This window comes from Dermacentor albipictus, chromosome 2 (genome assembly GCF_038994185.2).
Source record: "Dermacentor albipictus isolate Rhodes 1998 colony chromosome 2, USDA_Dalb.pri_finalv2, whole genome shotgun sequence".
Lineage (NCBI taxonomy): Eukaryota > Metazoa > Arthropoda > Arachnida > Ixodida > Ixodidae > Dermacentor > Dermacentor albipictus.
This window is the reverse complement of record NC_091822.1, coordinates 159,745,653-159,767,350: the sequence shown is the minus strand read 5'-3', so window position 1 is coordinate 159,767,350 and position 21,698 is coordinate 159,745,653. Positions and strand designations below refer to the sequence as shown.

General features: G+C 45.9%; 1 protein-coding gene across 1 annotated transcript; it reads right to left on the bottom strand.

Annotated features, from left to right (window-relative positions):
- Window positions 1-7,605: 7,605 nt before the first annotated feature.
- On the bottom strand, window positions 7,606-20,478 carry LOC139055580 (uncharacterized). The gene is made up of 6 exons (XM_070533102.1): window positions 20,194-20,478; window positions 12,617-12,666; window positions 11,491-11,538; window positions 8,890-8,919; window positions 8,261-8,323; window positions 7,606-7,742 (listed from the first exon to the last, which is right to left on the bottom strand). Exons 1-6 carry the CDS (start codon window positions 20,249-20,251, stop codon window positions 7,683-7,685), a joined length of 309 nt encoding a protein of 102 aa, XP_070389203.1. The 5' UTR covers window positions 20,252-20,478; the 3' UTR covers window positions 7,606-7,682.
- Between the last annotated feature and the right edge of the window lie 1,220 nt (window positions 20,479-21,698).

The following is a 21,698-nucleotide window of genomic DNA, read 5'->3' as shown; positions in this document are numbered from 1 at the left end:
TGCAGTGTTAGGCGGCTTAGCACGAGGTCACGCGATCAAATCCCGGCCACGGCGGCCGCATTTCGATGGGGGTGAAATGCGTAAAAGCACTATACTTAGATTTAGGTGCGCCTTAGACACCCCGGGTGGTCGAAATTTTCGGAATCCCCCACTACGGCCTGCCTCATAATCAGATAGTGGTTTTGGCACGTAAAACCCCACAATGTTGAGGTTGAGGTTTATTTTCCTTCAAAGATGAAAGAGGGAACTGCGACAAAAGGCGGTAAAGCCTGACGAGGTCACAGTTCCCCAAAACAGTCGATACAGCAGTGAGCAACACGGAAATAAATATTAACTTAGTATGATAGTGAACAAAATATATTGCATCAAACGACAGTATTACCATGAGAAAGATTACTTGTGAAACAAAGACCGTGCACCATAGATCAAACATGGCATGAGGTCGTAATAACCTAATCGAAGTTTAAACGTGGAAGCGTTCATTAAAGGGGCAACGACATCAAGCAAGAAATAAAAACGTAGTAATCACTCTAAAACTGCACTAAACAAAGCGTTGTTGCTTATCTTCTCCGTCGAACAGCCGCGACCCACAGCCGCCTTCGCTCTTTCTCGTGAAGCAGCACCGGCAACTAAGTGGGTGCCTGGCGATTTTTTGTACGTATTGAAGCACCCAACTACGGAAAGTGGCTTCAAGACATCGCTAAAGGCTGACACAAGCGTTAAATTCCGATCGAGAACGCAAACAGGACAGCACGTGCATAGGCGCAGACGGTACAATCACAGAACACGTATGGTACAATGCTCGCTCGAGCCCCCTTACGCTTCGCGCTCTTGGCGACAGGCGGCGTTGTCGGCGTTTTAGGCTTTAGGAAATCAGGAAAGAGACAATTTGTGATAACTCAAAGGGAAGCTCATTACTTTTCGAAGCGAGATCGGGATGCCTTAGAACACGCACCTATAAAGCGAGACATAGAAGGAAGAATAAGCATGCGCTTGCTGCGGTAAAGCTAGGGAAACTATGGATCATGTTTTATTAGAATGTGAAGACGTCTATCCCACGGTCGATTTAAGCACCACTGGCCTCCTTGAAGCCCTTGGGTTCAGCGAGAGTCATGGAAAAGTAAGCATGTCCGCAATAGGGATTAGTAAGACGCGATTGGAGGATTGGTGGAATAAAAGTAGGGAAAGGACAAAAAAAAAACAACGGAGACGTACAAAAGCACAGTTCGCAATAGGGGATCAGAAAATTTGGTTGTGGAAGTTCATAGTGTTTTTTTTTTCTTTTTTTATTGTTTAAGCTAGGTAGGACATTGGGCAGTATAATAGCAAGAGCTTGGTGGCGCAACCCACCGCCCCGTTCCAAAGGGGACACTCATAACATCCATCCATCCATCCATCCATCCATCCATCCATCCATCCATCCATCCATCCATCCATCCATCCATCCATCCATCCATCCATCCATCCATCCATCCAGCTTTATTTACGCATGGCGTCGCGGCGCTACCAGTCGGTGCGGTGATTTCGGCGAGTTCTGCTGTGCGCGCCGACGGACGAGCCTGTGACTGCGACTTCTCAGTGAATAGCTCCGGCCGGCTCGTTTGGACGTCCACGCAAGTACGCGAACGAGGCCGAGGCGACGTCCGAGAGACGTTGCAACGCTTTCGCATTCATTCGCGTAGATATACCTAAATCCCCTTCAATTTTGAAGTTTCTATTAGCGACCGACGGTAACTATTTCATGATGCTATAAAAGCGCCGCGATAAAAGGTATGCGCGCGAAGTTGAATTTCGTTTCACTGTATGTTTAGTTTTTGCAAAGTGCTGACGCTCCACGAAGTTTGAAAACTATTTTACGTAGATAGCCGGAAAAGCTATGGAGGTTATACAAGGTAGTATGATCGCAGCGCAAGCGCCAAGATTGGCTCCAGCAACAGTGCCATGAGGGACAGAGTACCTATACTCCTTTCGGAACACCGTGGAAGGTACGCAAACAGTGCGGTATCCAAATGTTTTCACCCCACGCGATCCACCTGCTAGGAACCAAATAAGCGCATGGTTTGCCTGCGTTTAAGATTAAATTCTTATTTTCATTCTCAACGGACCTTATATAAAGAACATTTTCACAAAAAGGGGACAAAAGACACCGAACTATTTCTAAGTGCGAACGCACCCTGTGCAAAAAGTATCCCTAGCCTCCACAGCCTTGCACCTGATATACGAAACGGAGTGTAGACGGTGTAATCTTAGAAAAGAAATTAGGCAAGAGCGCACCCTCTCATCCAGACCAGCGGGCGAATTGATCGTGGTGCATCACGCGGCTATTGTGAAAATGAGAACTACGGTTCTGGTTGTGGGCGCACGCGTGTTGAGCCAGGAGGCACTGGTTGAGCGTTAGCTAGTACGCGTTACGACGGCTGCGCTGATCGGCGCGGCATTTGTTTTTAAGGCGAATGCCTTATATCGAGACATCACGGCCTTGCATCGAGACATCCGACTTGCAATGAATTTATCAAGGCCGCTTTCGCGCCGCTACACTCAGCAGAGCAAAAGGTAGACCGTGTGCACCAAATGCTGTAATTCCTTACAGAGCGCGCTAGTGCGCCGTGTAGCCGAGTAAATTATTTTCGCGGCAGAACTGCCGACTGCATTCAATAGTTCCTTGCGACTCTGTGAATGGCTCAGTGCCGTCCCCTCGACGTACACAGAATGCATTTCCGGATGCTGAACATCCAGAGAACACAAGCCGAAGGGTTCGGGTCTGGCTCGGTGAACTTCGGGTCGGGTAGCGTGCTGTCGCGCTTGTCATGCCTCCCAACGGCCCAGTGTGGAACTATGCTCCGTTTCAGAGATCAGATGAAACGCTGTGGAGGCTAAAGATACCTTTAACGCGATAGCGTTAAGGAGCTCGTGTCGCAGAAAAGCCGGTGTCGTCGGCGTCGGCGTCGGCGAAGTTGGCCGTGAGCGATAAATCCCAGCAGGGACTTCATGAATAAAAAACAACTTGCAAGATGGGCTGGGTGAGAATCGAACCAGGGTCTCCGGAGTGTGAGACGGAGACGCTACCACTCAGTTCGATGCTTCAAAGCGGTACAAAAGCGCCTCTGGTGAATGCGGTGTTGCCTTAGAAACAAGCTGTTTCTAAGGCTCAGGCGTGCGTCGCTTGCTCAGGCGCACATTTCGTTGCCGCGCCGAACGCGGCGTTGCTCGACGCTCACCGCGTCCGATGCGGGGCGCGTAGTCGCTGCGCTGTAGCCCACTGTCTTACACCCCTTGGCGGGTCGACGGGAACGCTCTCGCGTTCCACTCTTGAAGGCGAAGCTTAAGCGTCCTACAATTTTTTTTGCAGTCGCTGCTTCCGCACTTACAAGTAGTTCGATGTTCCTGATCTCGAAACTGTTCTTCATATAGGCGTAGTATTGAATGAAAAAAGAGTTTTAATCCGTAAAAACAAACAAGCTGTGGTGTACTCGTACGGCTACTTAATGCGTTGATTTAGAACAATTTGTTTTGCGTTGCGTTTGTTTTCGTTTTTTTTTTATCGGCATCTCGCCGCGGCAAGCTCACGTGCACGCTCGCCCGAGCAAAAGCTGTTGGCGCGCAGCGAAGCATGGACGCAACGCGCGCAGTGATACATTTTCTTAACCGAACTTCTTGGTTCCATAGCGTTGTACCTGATGTTTGAAAAGCATTATACTTGAACGAGATAGAGAGACCACATGAGACGCTGGCTATAGCGAAACATTTGAGATCAAGGTGAGTGCCAGCCTTCGCCACTGCCACCATTATCGTCATCGTCACGATGAGCCATCAGCATTTTTATTGTATCCACTGCATGACCAACGCCTCTCGTAGCGAACCATAATTAGCATAGAGCTACCTACAATAATTACTAGAAGAAGCTCTAGTGCTGCGATCGTTCAGCGAGGTACCATGGAAAAGATATGTTCGTGTGCCAGTATTTACTGCCCTTAAGTCCTCCCAAATTTGCATGTAGTAATACTTTTCTAAACACAAGAAGGCCTTAAGTTTCTGCGCACGCGAACAATCATTGCGGGTTGTTGCACTTATAATTCGATATTTTTTTCAATTCCCACAGTCACAAGGCCGTTTGGAGTCAGAAGGACAAATTTTAGGCCAACTAATGTGCTTCCCATCTCATTTCCATGCTGGCTAAACCCACACTTGCAGCTCTCGTAAGTCGCTAGAGTAGTACGGTAACAACTTAAGAATTCAGTACGATCTCCATCTACAAGAACGCAGTGCCCCTGCCCTTCTCTTTGGAAAGAGAGTTGAGACAGCTGGAGTCCGCTCACAATTTGCTCTGCTAATGTACATTCTAGGCTAATTGGAAAACAAAAGCTTGTTGTTTCGAGATAAAATTTAGCCTTTCGCTCATATCAGGATCACTCACCAAAATTCTCTAGACGTTCCGGTTTCGTCCTGAAACCAGTAACTCAAAAGCAATCTGTGCGAAGGGAACAGTTGCTTCAAAGACGCGAAACCACTCGACGTCTGGCAAGCAGGCGAGCCTCATTAGCTGGTGCATCTATGCAAATTGTGTTTCAGCTGGACAGCGGGCACATAACCTTTCATTTTTTTAGCATGTCGCCGACTAAAGCAATTTCTTGTACGAAGCCCTTATGCCGGGTACTGTGTATTTCGTCAGCTGATTGCATCGTATAGCTGCATTTTTTTTCTGATCGCCACACACCGCCAGAATCTTTGCCGTTTTCAACTGACTTTCCACCCAGCCCCTTTGCTGAAGAAGGGAGTTGATTTTCATCTATCTGACGTAGGGTGAGAGGTCGGGGAGGGGCACAGCGTTGAGCATTGTCAACACAAGGGGAAGTGCCTTGCTTCTTGAAGTCCGAGCTGGCCGCCCTAGCAGAAAAAAAACAAGAAAAACAAACAAAGAAAGAACATAGGAGCAAATACTCGTAACTGGGTGAGGCATCTGTACGCAGCAGAAAAAAAAACAGGTAGGACTTAGCACGATCTAGTGGGATGCAAGGATATTAAGCTAAGCCAGGACCATATATGGAACGTCCGCGTTCCATAGGCGCTGGGCTACATGGCTGATGAGAGCGTTAACTAGTAAGTGGTCGAGATACGCAAGGAACGTCTAAAGTATTCGCGGAAATAAGGCAGGGAGGAGATAGGATGGGAGGTTGCATGCACAAGTAATTTTACAAAATAAAGGTGGTAGACAGATTTCTAGATACGAAATCTTAAGACATAAGCAGATTAACAGGGCTAGATGACTATGTGTGGCTATCCTTATTAGATAGGGATGCCGTTAGAAATCGTCATCATCATTGGCTTTGTGCTGGGGATATGGAAAGCTCCCCGGAAGGCCTTGTTGAGGAAGTGCATGTAGCCAATGAAAGCCGTAGCTGCTTTCTAAGCGTCCATAGTAAGCGGTCGGTACGCTATACTAAAGCTCTAACGACAGATGCATTCGAACTGTTCGTAACTTTTATAAGCCATAACTTGAAGCACCTCTATGTAGCCACCATATTTTGTCGTGTGCTGCGGAAACTGATAGAGAGAGCGAAATAGTTCCAGAGTTTCATACAATAATTGCTAGAGAGAAATATGGCGCTAAAGTCTACGGGAGCTGTAATGGGGGCGGTCGAGCCAGCGAGGGAATTATGGGACCTACATGGATTTGCCTAAACTTCGTCCTTCCGGCTTCAAGCGGCTTCGCGACTTTGTAAGCTCGTCATTTTCAACAATGGGCTGCGTAATAAATAATTAAATAAGCATTATTGAAACGGTCCGACGGTAGGATTAGAGCACAGGACCTCTAGCAGAGACCCCCAAAATTGAAACCATTACGCCACGGACACATGCATCGAGAAGCGACATACAGATTAAATACGCGCTTATCAATTTACCGCGGGTGAGTCACTGCCAAGGTCGATCCAAGTAGGTCGCGAAGCTTCGTCCGAAAAGCGATTCAGTAGAAATTGTGACCGGCATCTGGGGGCAAAGGTGCTTATGGGAGCAGCGATTGAAGCGCGACTATGTTTGGAGGGGACAAACATAGGGAAAGAAAAAAAAAGCGTTTTTTTAATTCAAGCGAGACACAGTTAGATTCATTCAATGAAAATAAAACTTGTGGTCAATTTTATATATTCGTCACGAGTTAAGGAAATACAAGTATATTTCATTTCATTATTATATTAAATACATTTCTGTTCCGCGCCCATCGTTACAGGGGGAGTTGAGCCCGCTATCGCTCGCAATGCAATGCAGCTCTTGAGATGTGCAAGAAAGGCGCGCTCGTAAAGTTCACCTGTTGAAATACGCCCCCTTCATACGTTAGGCTTTTTTGCTTGTCGACGTTTGTCTGAATTTGGTGACGCGGGTAGCTTCATCGCTTCTAAACCTGTTCAGTCAGAAGTAGTGGGTTATGACCGCCAGACAATTGTGTAGTTGTTTACGTGCGACTGCGCTGGCCGACGGGCGTGGCGTCCGACGATAGAACCATGCACTTTACGCCAAAGCTTTCGTCGGCCTCCAAAGAAAGTATGTTCTGTGCAGGGGTGCGATTTCGACAACCGTACGGCTGGCCTTTCCCCGCATCGCTTTCCGCGCTGAAAGTTCGAAACGCCCATCAAGCCTAATGGCGGGGCACTTGAATATATAGCTCTAAATACAGGCCAACAAAACAAATTTCGCGCCTTCGAAAACAAAATGACGTCACTTATGTTTTTAACGGATGTGGCGTCCCATTATTTTTTCTTCCGCCCGAAGTGTTCCCTGCACATACAGATGGCGCTAAGACCCATGAAAAGCCAATGAACCGCCATGTTTGGAACGTATGGGCTCGTATGGAAGCTTCGCTACCAGGTACATTTAGCTGGTCAGTGTCTCGAGACGCGTTGAAACGGTAATTGTCAGTGCCATGAGCTGAACCGTTGCAATTAGTAGCGATTGTGAGTGTACGCAATGTCTTCTCCACTTAAAAAAAGTATAGATTGCTCTGAAATTTATGAGAATGAAGCCTAGAAGGCGTAATCCATGTACTTCTAATCATTCCCATGGTGACTCAACGATTGCAGCGCCAGAGTTCCCCCTAGTAGATTGTAGGAAACTCTACGGAAAGAACAGTCCGCGATAGCCCTCAGCCTGTCTTCACTCGCGCGCTGGCCGCCATTGTTCGCTCGCCATGGTTCTGTCGTCTGCTGCCCCGTGATCGAATTGGCAGCCCAGCCTGGGCTGCACCGATAGCAGGTCACTAGGGTCGAGGTTATGTGCGCTTCCTCTAAGCGGGTGTACGAGAGCAACGGATTCTAGTCTATGAGGTATGCATGAATTAAAAGATGAACCGAGACACTGCCGCTGACCAAGTTAGGGCGTCTCAGACAAGCCAGCCGACGTTTTGATAGGTCACCGTATATAGCTTTATTAATGGAAGACTTGCCTTTCTTTGTTGCTCGTGAGCGAAGCATCTCATTTATGTGGCACAGACAAAAAAATAAAAAGAGAAACAAAAACAACTCTGCATATACATACTTTTGCGCAATGAGACCTTTCTGTCGATGTCGGAAGAAAAAGAAAAGGGGGCGAAAATTCTCATATCTTCATCACCTCGTTTATTAGAAAGACGTACGTTGAGCGCTGTCTTCTGTGAATACATTTAAATCATGTTTTGCTTGCTTGGAAACGACGATTCATGACGGAGTTTGAGGACCGAACAGCATCAATTTCGCCGTTTCTTGAGCGAAACAGGTCTGTAAGCAAAATTAACACATAAACGCAAGCGTCAGGAAATCAAATGAGATTCGCATACACAACTATGCAGGCAACATATGTGTCCAACACACAAACACAACAAATCGTTCAACTTGGCATGGCCGTTTTTAACACTCACTCACTCACTCACTCACTCACTCACTCACTCACTCACTCACTCACTCACTCACTCACTCACTCACTCACTCACTCACTCACTCACTCACTCACTCACTCACTCACTCACTCACTCGCTCGCTCGCTCGCTCACTCACTCACTCACTCACTCACTCACTCACTCGCTCGCTCGCTCGCTCGCTCACTCACTCACTCGCTCGCTCGCTCGCTCACTCACTCACTCACTCACTCACTCACTCACTCACTCACTCACTCACTCACTCACTCACTCACTCACTCACTCACTCACTCACTCACTCACTCACTCACTCACTCCACAGTGACCAGGAGATCACTGCTGGTGCTTGCCCAGCTAGCGCCTGCGAAACTAGGCACTCACCGTGAACGCCTGGAACTTCGACCTGATTCCTTGGGCTATTTCGGTGCTGGGTGCGTGACTGTCCTGAAACAACGAAGGGAAAGAAGGGATGCATAACGTGTAAGCGAAACGAAGTGATGGTTGAGCAAGCTCAGCGCCACAAACGGCGATTTCGTCGCACTAGTGATACCGGTAGATTAAGCACGGAGTGAGCTTGCTTAATCGAAAAATTAGGCTAGGCAACCAAGTGTATAAAATACTGCTCTTTAGGGAAAATGAAAGGACTGGACTCCTTTATTCATCCAATAGAGTGATCTTAAAGCTGAAAGAAAAAGCTTAGTATAACAGCTGCAGCAGTGTTTTATATATTCTAAAGTACAGATAGGCTGAACAAGGCAACGCGGTGATAAAACCATTGTTTATCGCGATGGCTTGACGATTACGTGTAGTACATATATTAAACAAGGCTGTCGCTCACAACCGGAAGTATACGGTGTGCTGGTTTTCCCGAAACTGTGCAATGCGCTTTCCGTAAAACTATTTCCGTAACTAACGTCCTTAGTTGATTTCGTAAAGTGTAGCTTTCTTTTTTATCCTCCGTAAAATTCTGCTGAGCTTAGTGAAACTCTTGCATAAATTGGCGAACTTACAACGTATTCCAGAAAGTCCGTCGGCTGGTACTGAAAAAGAAAGGACAAGTGAGAAAAAAAGAACAGTGACAGATTCGTAACCGTGAGTACGAATTAAACTGTAGAAGCGTTTTGGTTAGTTGTCTCGTATAGCAACAGACGAAGCGCACTGTCGTCAACGTTTCCTTTACGCTTTGCGCATTGTCGAAGTTGAGCTTCATATGTTCCCCGTTTTCACTAGGTTCAAGAGAGAGAGAAGGAAAGGGCATTTTTCTACCTGACATACGGACGCCCGTTATAAGGCAATCGAATCGGGAGACATTACAAATAGAAAACACATAGTAAGCCCATAACATGGATGAGTGTTAAACAATGTGCATCACTTGTAACACTGCAACCTGTAACACACAGCGAGAATACAGTTTTGTTTTATTACCTATACACCAAATTTTTTAAAGAATTGCCTGGCGCAGATATATCAATTCTAATCATTGATCGAAATGACTCGATGATACGGCCATTACTTCAACGAGAAATCGAAATGTTTAAAAAAAAATTACCATACCCATGCTAATTAAGTTTCTTACTAGTTACTTCACGGCACATATTTCAATCTACGGATTGTAGCTAATGAGTATGCAAGGCATATCGACACACAAAGAATTCTTAGTATGGCACCGGTCTTGAGATATGCGCCTTCAGTGTTTGGGTAACTATATGCTGATGTTCCACTTCGATAATAAAACGTTGTTTTATGCACCGAAGCACAAAACTGGAACATCAGTGTATTTCGTCGGATACCTTGAAAGTAAACATCTAGAAATTGGCGTAGTTCTGAATATTCGTTCTAAGTCGACATGCCTTGCAAGTGGCTATAGCTACAATTCGTAGATTGATGTTTGTGCGATAAAATAATGACTTAAAGGGGAATTTGTGTAATTATATTAATTATTCAATTAATAATTTTGATTTATCGTAGAAGTAACGACCGCCTCATCGATTTATTTGGCCTAAGAGTTAGAAATTTGATGTGTACCGCAGGAAATTTTGAAAATTTGGTGCAGCTAAAGAAGAACACCATGTAGGCTGTGTAGGGCGCCTTCTGTAGCTATGTTCCCTTTAGGGTGGTTGACGAGTGTCTCTCTAAGGACCAGCCAACGGTCCTTAAAATGGAGGAAGCAACTTAAAGGAAACTTAAGTCAGTTTACGACACGCGAGCATTATTAGTTTTCAAGTCGACACCCATCGCAGAATCGTATTTCTTTTTATACTGCTCTGAAAACGGGTAATCGAATTAACTTTTAGCCGGGTACGAGACCGATGCTTCGATCAGCAACCTTTCCTAACCCGTGTTGCTATGCCCTTCATACTTTAACGCACCAATAGCAACCATACAGAATTCCCGCGTGTCGGAAGCCACCGCTTGCTGCATACAGTGTCTGAAGGCCGAGCTCCATTTGCATTACGACACCTCCTTCGTCCCGTGGAACAATGTCGACCCGCAATGAAGCAGCGCCTGTGAGTTGGGTGAAAAGATAGCACGCTTCTATAGCTTTCCTGATCAAATACGGGTGTTAACGGAGTGTTGGGGAATACCTTTAACGTGCCTGTGCGCACCTACGTGCGCACCTGAGACGGTTAGTTCGCGTGTTCGCGGTATGCATCAACTTATCTTTCACCCAACGCCTTGAGTATAGCGTGCCAGAGGGCAGTATGAAATTGGGAGCGAACAGGGAACAGCTGACATTCTGTTAGAACTTAGAAGGAATACAGCGGGCTAGATGGCGTAACGCATAGATGATATAGGCGGTGGACTGGCAGATGAACGGACTGGGTGCCGAGGGAAGGAACACGCGGTCTAAAACCGCAGAAAATGTGATGATGTTGCGCGATCCGAAATTTCGTGGTTAGAGGATGCGATCGGCTGACGCAATACAGAGGATATCAGCATAGAACTTGTTACAAGAAATTAGTAGGTGAAACCTTGGCCCTTGCGTTTTACCGGAGCTAAGAGTGTGGCAGCTATAAGCCATGTGGCATGGGAATGATTGGCTGTAGTATACGCGAGTAGGCTGGTGTTTTGTCCTTCTGGTATCAAACGGCTTTCCGATCTTGCAAATGTAACAGAACATTATCCTGTAAGTGCAACGAGTCGTAATGGAAATGCGTGTGCCCCGAAACATGTGTGACCCTCGCCGGTTTAGGAAAGTATGAGTCCTTGGATGTTTAGAAACACGAGGTGCAGTAAATACTGCCACGGGAACGTCTCGATCACCAATGCTCAATGTAGAACAGATCGATGCACTATATCCATCATTCCCACGGTAGCTGATTTACCGATCGCCGCGCTGGAGCTTCTTCCAGTGATTTTCGTAGGTAACATCTCTTTGGTAACTGCAGACAACCGCGGGTGACTTTTGTCATGCAGTGGACAAGAAATAGACTGATGAAGGTGACGCCGGCGATGGTGGCCGTGACGATGCCCGGCCGTCACCCAGGTGTCCAGTTTTTAGCTGCAGCCGGGCTCCCGTGTTCCATCTCCATCCCATGCCACTAGTTCCGCACTGAGCCGTTGGGAGGCGTGACGAGCGCGACTGCACTCTACCCTCGCCCAACGCTCACCGGGCGAGACCCGCGCTCTTCGGCTTGTTGTCTCTGGAGGTTCAGCACCTGCAATTACAATGTGTGCACGTGGAGAGGACGTCATTGAGCCTTCCGCAGAATCACATGGCTGCCTTTTGCATTGCAGTGTTTAGACGGCGGTGTAAAAGGTGTTTTGATTGGTGCACCACAAGGCGGCATCCTTCGTGCATGTTTAGCTTCAAAGGGATGCGAAGTCGAACGCCTCTAAACGAAATTATCTGTGTAAGGATAATTATCTCCAGGTTATATTGTGAGTCGTGCACTGCGCAGCATTTGCAATGAAGTGACATGTATAGCGAATAATTTCGGAAGCCCAAGAGACTTCGTTCTAAAAGGTGTTCGACTGTACGCACTACACTTCAGTTAAGACGAACGCGGCTAAGCCAAATTTTCGGATGTTACGAACCCTGTAGGCAAACACCCGTTTGGTTTGATACAGACACAGGGTAAAAAATAATCCGCCTAAAACGAACAGGTGCTCTCGTTAAGCTGAACTTCAGCATCCTCTACTGGCGGGAGAGTCCTGAATTCGAGTAGTGAATGATGTTGTCATGAGGACATAAACAACTACGTAAACGACGACGTGTATAATTGCAGGGCTGACACAATACAAACAATAATTGAGGAAGTCCTCGAGGTTATTCTTAAGGCTCATAATTAAGGCGTGCACAGTAGCCACAAGGACCAGATGTATGGGGCAGCTAATAATCCCCTGAATGCTTTTTCGTCTTTTTGTAGCAGGACGAGGGTACCGAAGAAAATATGCGATGAAGCTAAGTGAAAAATCATATACAATTCATGATGTTACAGTCTTAGTACTGAACCAAGGATACCGGCGCACAAAAAAAAAGAAAAAAAAGACGAAGCTTCGTTTTCGTGTTTTCTAGTAATCGACTCCACACATCGAAATGAAGGAAAGTTTCATTTAAAAGTACACTTACACAGTCTAAACGGTTTAAGTGTGTCTCTTTAGTAGCCCTTTTATGTCCAAATCTCACTGTACTAGTCTGGTGAACTGCGCAAGACATATTACAAGCCAACATGCGACTCCATGCGGTAATAACAGCAATACTAAAGCTCCGTATCACCTGTATATGACACTTACGGTGGCGCTCTCTTCTGCTGTCATCTGGGAGTTAGCCAAGCACGTTTGCTCTGGAACAATAATTCGTCGATTAGAGTTCAGGCAGGAGAGAACATGTGGAAAAATAAATTAGCAGCTAACACTTGATGCGCACATTGTGAATCGTCGAACAATTAGCACATCGATCACGACAAGAATATGAACGAAGTCGGCTACAAGCTGCTTCGCGTTTGTCCTCTACGATTAGTCAATAGGTATCATTCAGCTTACTGAGCCATGAAACCCACTTCAGGAAGAGATAGAGAAAGATATAAGATGAGAAGAGAGTGAGATTGAACAAAAATAATTGCATTGGTATTCTCATCGCCTGTATAGTAAATCAATATGAGGGCATGAGAAAACGTTGAAGTAGCACTACGTAGTCCCTTGCAAACTCCTATGCGAATGTGAATAAAGAAAAAGTCAGTGGCGATTTGGGTCCCATATCCCCCAATTTTTTAGGTCTCGGACCCATAATTTAAACCACCCTCGCCACATTAAAAAGTATTGTTGGGGAGCTCACTCGGTCCAGGACCTGCCTTTTCGAGGAGCGAAGTGCAACTGACTGTGGTCCATAGCGGATCATAGAAAAAAACTCCTTCCCCGTTTTGCTTACTTGTTGGCGATGTCTTCGCGTAAACGTGTTCCTGAACACTCTGTATTCCCTTTAACCACCTTCTTTTTCATGCATAAGCCTGTGAAGTTCCCTTCGCGGCTGCCTAGTGCCGCGGGAGCGGTGCGTTTTCGAGACCTTTGGCGCTGCCTACAGGGAGGAAGCTGGAACCACGTAGTTGCTTCTGAGCATGCGCTACCGAGTAGACAGGACGTCGACACTCCCAGTAATAACCGCATGCACCCTTATGCCATTCCTGACGATTCTGCTCGATGAGAGGGAGGAACCGCGATAGCTACAAGACTGTGAGGTCATCGCAGCAGGAACGGCTCTTGATCAGTGCTGCCTGCTACGCAACCACTCGTCAATTGAGAAGAAACCATGCGCTTGTACGGTTTGTCCGTATGAGCTGGTGATTGATGATGCATACGGCACGAATGCTTAGGAACAACAACAACAACAACAACAACAACAACAATTATTATTATTATTATTATTATTATTATTATTATTATTATTATTATTATTATTATTATTATTATTATTATTTACATCAGAAGCGCTGGCATTTAAGCATGCCGCTTTAGCGTCTGTGCTGGCCTCGACACAACTGATTTCCTGAAAAATACAGAGATATAAATAATGCACCTCTATGCCAGCAATTTTGGCTGCATACAAAAGGACCAAGAATGTTTTAAAGTTAATGTATTGGATGCACTCCCATGCCCGCTGAATCCGCGCATGCCCAAGGTGCATGGCTATGACCGTGAGTGCCGAAGTCCTGCCTACAAGGCAGTGCATGCTCAGGAGCAACTGTGTTGTTCCAGCTTCCTCCTGTAGCCGGTGCCGAATTCCTCGGAAGAGCCCCGCTGTCGTGCTCTAGACAGGGCATGACGGGGGCTGTACTTAATATTATTAGCTTCCTCTTTCAGCAAGGTAGTGTTAATCGATTCATGCGAACTTTTGCTTGGATGTTATTTTACCTTCTCACACCACTATTCATACGGTTGTACTTTCCAGACATTCGTGACAATATATAGACGCAGCACGAAAGCTCACTTGTATTTGCGTTTGTCATCGTTTCTGCTTTGTCTTGCACAACGTTTGCTTTCACACAGCGCAGCTTAGAAGAAAATGTTCAGCGTTGAAAATGTAGGCACTAAGACTATCTTGATGATTTACAGTGGCTGTGAAAATAAATACTGAATTAAGCATACGAAAAGGCAAGCACAAATCAATACAAATAGGGCAGACATGGCGCCGCTGACGTGCATGTTCTCCTGCTTACCAAATAACGTTCCAGGTGCATGTTCGATAGGTAAACGAGGAGTTACTAGGCGTCTTGGTGACGTGTCTGCGTTTGCTGCGGAGCGCTCCAGCTAGAGAGCCTTTGGGTAACGGTGGCTGTTGCCTCAGAGATCACGGTGCCAAACGTTGCGTCACCCCGTCCCCTCCCGCCTATTCTTGATGATTACACTTTTATGCGAAGCATATTACTAGAGCTCAACCCAGCTCCTCAGGCGCGGCGGTGTCGCCTTCAATACCACGTGACACCGTGACGTCACGACAGAGGAGAAACGGGGCTCCAACTCGCGCCGTCGCTCGAGAGATCAACCCAGCTCCTCAGGCGCGGCGGTGTCGCCTTCATTACCACGTGACACCGTGACGTCACGACAGAGGAGAAACGTCGAGCAACGCAGCGTTCGGCGCGACAACGATTTATTCATGAAATGCAACGCCGCAGACACCGACACCGACGACACCGGCTTTTCTGCGACACGAGCTCCTTAACGCTGTCGCGTTAAAATAAAGGCTAGTATGCTTCGCATCCTGGGCGTAACCTTAGCTAAGCCACAGCCATTTTTAATTACACACACAGCAGTGGCGTAGCCAGAAATTTTGTTCGGGGGGGGCTATGCCACTGGCGCAATATATATATATATATATATATATATATAGCTGCCCGTTGCAGCTCAGCCTCCGCCTTAAGAGGTAGCTTTAGCTCGGGTGCTCCTATTTAAGTACATGTAGAAGGGGAATTCGTTTTTCCTTGCAACCACTTCACCAAATTTTAGGAGGTTTGTTGCATTTAAAAGAAAAAGTTTAATTCTAGTGACTACTGGCTTCGAAGTTTTCATTTATGCGGTCAATTATTTATTAAAAATTGGCCAAAACTGAACATTTTCAGAAAACGAAACTATCAAGTTTAAAACTCCGTGACTCAACAATAAAAATGATATCACAATTCTGTGAATTGCATCTAATAGTACATCTACAGGGGACAAAATAGATATGTTACACATGAATCTCCAAAAAATTTAGTATTGTGGAAATGCGGCTTTTGCAGAACCCTTGTACACAACGTAACCAATTCACGTAAGATACAAATTGACACAGCAAACTTGTCCGCTTTGACTGTTATAATGAATGCCGTTTACAGAACCACAATATCTGTTCTTCATGCATTGCTATTAGTTTGTAAACGTCGTGCTTCTATTTTTTCAAACTTTCGAATTTTCCAAGATGTTTTAAACAAAATTCAGGCCCTAAATCGAAGTTCTGTTTCCAACAGACACTAGGATTTAACTGGCTCTCTCAAATGCAACCAAGTTCAATAAAAGCGATTAGCAGGATTATCTCAGAAAAGCGTTTCTGCGTTTTATAAGTATTTGAATAGGCCGCGTCGGATTGGGCCCGAGCTAAAGCTTCCTCTTAAACAATTTATCGAGGGATCAAATACATGAATAATAACTGCATTGTCATTGCCAAAGATGCTGCAAACGAATTCTTGAAAGCTACGCACTGTAAATACAAGTAAAATATCTATTTTTTCATAAAATATTGTACTCGTATGTGCCAAAAATTGTGCCCAACATAACTGACGTCAATGCTTCCATGTTTTTCGTCTATTTATTAAGTAAAGAAAATATCACACGAACTTTAGAACTATATCAGTTCGAAACCGGGAAAGCAGTGCATGCCGCTGATATGAAAAATGAAAAGGCAATGAACTGAACAAGTTGTATTAGGAAGGAACAGCGCCAACTAAGACGAACACAAGAGGGAGAACGGGGAGTGTTCGTCTTAGTTGGCGCTGTTCCTTCCTAATACAAGTATGCACCATCTAGCCCAAATGAATGTTCTCCTGAACAAGTTGAGGACAAATATGTTAATGAAACTTTGTCATTCAAGAACCGTGCTTACATTCTTGTATATATGCAATGGCCAGTGAAAAATCTCAATTACGCTGTCGTTTGTTCTAATGTATTAAGCAGGAGTAGCTGTCCCTTGTCGTGTATCGTGATTAATTGCACCGAAGCTATAGTCGCGACAGAGAGCACGTATAAAAAGCAGGAGTTCTGCAAGATATATGAGGGCAAGTCAAATTAATGAGCCAACAACGGGGTACCTTATTTAAATGTAGTCTTCCTGAGAATTTAGACATTTGTCCTATTCACTAACGAGTTGCGTGATTCCCGTCTTATAAAACTCCTTGGGTTGCTGCTTCAAAAAGTCTGTATCTGGTTCCCTTGAGCTGTTTTTTCGGTTGCCCCAAAATGTAGAAGTCGCAAGGTGACAGGTCTGAGCTGTATGGCGGATGTTGCAGCGTTTCCCACTTGAACTTTGCCAGTTTTGTATTAACCACATAAGCGACGTGGGGACAGGCATTTTCGTGGAACAAGATGACCCCATTCGTCAATTTTCCACGTTGTTCGTTCTTGATTGCGACACGCTGCCGTTCTGGCGTTTCACAATATCGGAAACAATTGATAGTCTCTCAAGATTTAGCAAATTCTATCAGTAATGGACCCTGTCGATCGAAACAAAAAGTCAAAAACACCTTTCCAGCGGAAATGATGGCCTTTACGTTCTTTGGGCGTGGTAAATTCGAGTGTTTCCACTGTAAGCTTTGCCGTCGTGTTTCAGGCTCGTAGTAGTGGCACCAAAGCTCGTCCCCAATCACAGTTGCAAGCAAGAAGTTGTCATGCTCATTGTGATACCCGATCAGATGAGTCAAGGCAACGCGAAACTTCTCCGTCTTCTCGCGATCCATAGATAAAAATCTTGGGGATCCATTGCGCACCAAAGAGCCGATAATCGAGAAGCTCATGAATTATGGCGTGAACCGAACCGTGACTGATGTTCAGACAGTCTGCCAGTTCATCGATGCTTATCCTCCGTTCTTGTTTCAGCAGCTCATGAACCTTTGAAATTGTGTGGGAGGTGGCACGATGGTTTTGGCCCGGTCTTGGTATGTCTTTGCAACGTCCTTTGAACCGTTTGCTCCAAAGCTTCACAGCGGTCAATGAAATGCAGTGTTCAACGTACACGGCAGTCATATGGTGATTAATTTCTATTTTGGAAACACCTTCAGCTGTCAAAAATTTCGCGACACCAAGCTGTTCAACTTTTGAAGTGTCCATTATGTGACGCAACCATATTCAACCCAGTGTATGAGAGCATTAAAGAACATTTTTCACACCTGTGTGTCACTTTTGTAAATGAGACATGCCGTTCTCCTGCGCGCATGCCTCGCAGATAATGAACCGAACCATTATTGCGCGGTTAGGGTAGGCTCACTTTCATTTGACTCACCCTCATACATTAGAAATGCAAAGATACAATGAGATATGCAAATGCGAAAATACGGCTTGATAAAGGACAAAAAAGTGTCACTGGAGACAAAGTTCACTGCATGTATACACAAAACCTCGCAACAAGATATTTAAGTATACGTATAAGTCTCCAATGAGTCTATGTATGTAAGAAGTAACTGTACATAATGCGTCAAACAAGGTAAATAAACATGTTGCACAATCATAGATTCACAGAATCCTAGATTCCGCCCCCATTGCATCCACTCCCCCCTATGTATTGCGCGCGACGGAAGGCGGCGCGCTTGCTCCCCGCTTTTCTCCTTTGCGCACACAAGACTGAGCCACCATCGTCGGCTCACCCACTCCACCTCCCCTCCTACGCTTTCACTCGCACATACAGCATGCAGCACGTGGTCACGATGTTATCACCCTTGGACTTTATACGAAACATGAGGGCGATGGCAGGAGTGCGCCTGGAGTGTCCATATAGTTGCTTTCGCAATAATTTAATAAACGTATCCGGCAACTGAAGCGTCCCGTCGCCCATTACTTTCCTCAAAAGAAGTATCAAAATCGAACTTTCACCATGCGACAATTCGCTGCGCCGCAACAATGCATTTTTTTTCTGTGAGGCGGAGGCACCGAAATGAAAAAAAAAACACGCATAGGAAAGTATGTTGGCCAGAATCTAATGCCTACTTCGGGCACCTAATGGGGCTACGGAAGGAATACCGAAGAAAACATGAGACGCTTGGTCCACTGAGAACTATACGCATACTGCTCAGTATCCTACAGCGGTGAAACAAGACTTTCCGGAATGGTTCCGCTCAAGGAATGCGGTGCAATCCTTCGAGTCCCCACAGTGATGGCGGCGAACGACCATTGTTTTTTTTTTCTCATCTGCTAGCCAGAAAGCGTCCAAAACCCTGTCCGATAAAAATCCACTCGGCCAGAGCAAACCGAACGCGCACCGAAGTGCACCGCACGGTGGTCGGGGCCATACGAGAAAAACGTATGCGCTCTGGCTGGCTCTGGTAGCCCGCGGGTAGGGTAGCGAGAACAAAAAAAAAAAATTGAAGAGGCTCAATGTGCCCTCGCGAGTAAAAGTCAAAGTAGAAAAAATAAATAAGAACGTAGTTACTTTGGCTGGCCTTAGTGTCTTGACATGGATGTTCTGGCGTATGTTAACAAAAATGTTGGTATTTTTTTATGTGACATGACGGCACAAATGAACCACCCCAACGCTTCGTCTCATTGGACCTCGCTGCCTGCTTTGTCAACTCGTCTGCTAGTGTGTTGATTTGGCTTGTCTCGTTGTATGTTCAGATGTAAGACTTTAGAAAAGTCAATAGACCTTTGGCGTCAAATGTTTATAACAACATTAAACCCACAAAGTTCCGCAATTGAAAATCTAAAGCACAACTTTGGAAATGTCAATGCACCTTTCACATCAAGAGCTTATGAGATTTATACCCATAAAGTTTCGCAATTGATATCCATGCGCTCCATAGATTCCGTGGCCTCAGTGAGATGCCGCGGCGAGCCCGCTCACCATCAAAGCGCCATTGAAACTTTGTGCTCGGATGGGACTGCTTGGCGTTATGTGACTCCCGGTGTATGGGCGTTGCCACGAAATCCAGCCCGAGTTTGCAATCTTCGCGGTTAAATGTCTTTTCGAGCGTCAAAAAGACATTCTAGACAAAATTCAGAGTGATTTCCGGCGCCAGGGGTTGCTTTGGTCGGCGGTGCATGGACAGCACGAAAAAATTTCGGGGGGGGGGGCTGAAGCCCCATAAGCCCCCCCCCCCCCCCCCCTGGCTACGCCCCTGACACACAGTACGCAAGCTGTTTCACACAAGATTATACGAACCAGTGCAAGCACTAATAACGTAGTTCGCTATTGAAAATAAAACACCAGTCAAGCACACGTCTCGGAGGCACGGTAACATATGAAAGGCTCCAAACAAGAGGCTTTACGAAACCGTGCAAACACTAAGTATAGCTACAGTAACTAAGAATATCAGTAAGTATCGCAAGTAAAAACATATAAACTAGAAGCGCATTAAATGGCGTCAGCGTAACTTGCACTCGGCCTCACACGATTGCCATCCGTTGAACGTTCCCGCACTTTGTCTATAGCGCATTACATTTCAACTATACTAAGTAACTTTACTCTCTGTCCTATTGCCACCGTAATGCACCGACTCAATTTCAACAATCGCGGCCGTTGTGACATCTTTAAGCCCCCGTTTCGCTTATGGCACGCAGCGCGACACATTGAAAAAAAAAAAAGAACGAGAAGCGCTAGAGACCCACCAAACACGATCGCCAAATCGAAAAGCGCTCACCCAATCTTTCCAAAATTGCCCCCAGGTCGCGGGATCGCTGCGGTCCTGCGATGCTCATCAGTGGCAGTAGCCAGGGCCGCCGCCAGCAGGACCACGGCGCAACACGGGGCCCAGAAATTGGCCATGGTTCTCAAGATGCTCAGAGCACACGTGGGAGACGGAGTGCGCTCTACTATTCGAGCGCACCGAGAATAAAGCAATCACTCATTGGATCGCCGTTCGCTCTGCTCCCTCTATATAACAACGCGTGGTCCGCCGCATATCCGGGCCCCTTGGATAAGCCCGGTTGCGGATAGGCCCGCTTATCTTCCTGCCACGCGGGCTGAATTCAGCGCGTACACCGCATGGGCAAGGCAAATGAACGCTATCTTGATGCGGTGCCAAGGTGGCGTGCACGCATGCGCACAACGTTCGTTATATATATATATATATATATATATGCGTCAACGACGGGGTTGGGTGGTGCGTTCTTTGTCAAAAACAAGACACCAGATCTCTTGTTGATGGGGCAGAACTCATGGATGAAAGCAGACATCGCTTGGACTTCAAAAACCAGGTTTCGGATTACGCATGTAGTCTTTTTGAAATGTTGCCATTTATTAGCACTTCCTACAAGAGGTACGTTGTGGCTAGTGCTTCGTCTTGTTTTCTTTTCTTTTTTTAAATTTTAACTGAGAGACAACGCACTCTGCGGTGTTTGCGACAATTTGGGCATGACTCAGATTGTCAGGCGACCATTGTAATAATCTAAAGAGAAGCAAAAATAATTCCGACGGCAAACATGAAATCTGAACAAGAGTCGAGGAGGTAAAGCGGTTCGGAAGTTCTTAATTTTCATGTTGAGTATGTATATATGTCGCTCTTCTGCATCTTCCCTTGAAAATATTTTTTTCTTTATTTTCATGTGGAATATGCATATATGTCACCCTTCTGCATCTTCCCTTAAAAATGTGTTTTTTTTTTCTGTATTTCTTCACATCTCTCCTCTAACGTCCGTAGCAGGATGTCATTGTATGTGGCTATATATTGGTAAGCCTGCTCATTAACGATTCTCTTTAACTATCAAACGCTGCTGTCTAACCACTGTCCCGCACCACGTACGGCAACCAGCCCCTGGCAAACAGTTACCGCGAAGTCTGATTGTGGACTCTTCCGGAGTAATCCGCGCAATGCGATGAGACATGCCTGGCGATAAGGCACCGGCTAGAAACTAGAGAAGAGCAATAATACGCGATAACTTGTGGCACGTGTATGACGGGGCCGAGACAGGCTTGACAGAAGCTGTCACCCTGATTCATGTCTCGGTGAAGACGACACCTATCTGTTATTCTCGCGCAGAGAACGAAACAGTCTTGAAAACAGCGGCAACGCATGCGACTCTATATATAAAAAAAGTTGGGTGAGCGAGGATTGTCTTTTTGAACTGAACCAGAGCGTCTGATCACGAGATTTCTTGTTATGTTCTATTGCATTATCCTTTCACCTGTCCAGAATGGGCTTTAAGT

Excerpts from the sequence above, each read along its gene's own strand:
- LOC139055580 (XM_070533102.1), bottom strand. The coding sequence starts at position 20,251 with ATGAGCATCGCAGGACCGCAGCGATCCCGCGACCTGGGGGCAATTTTG. Across the intron at positions 8,920-11,490 it reads AAGAGCGCGGGTCTCGCCCG|TACCAGCCGACGGACTTTCT; the intron begins GTGAGCGTTGGG and ends TTTCTTTTTCAG. Across the intron at positions 8,324-8,889 it reads CGGACTTTCTGGAATACGTT|GACAGTCACGCACCCAGCAC; the intron begins GTAAGTTCGCCA and ends TCGTTGTTTCAG.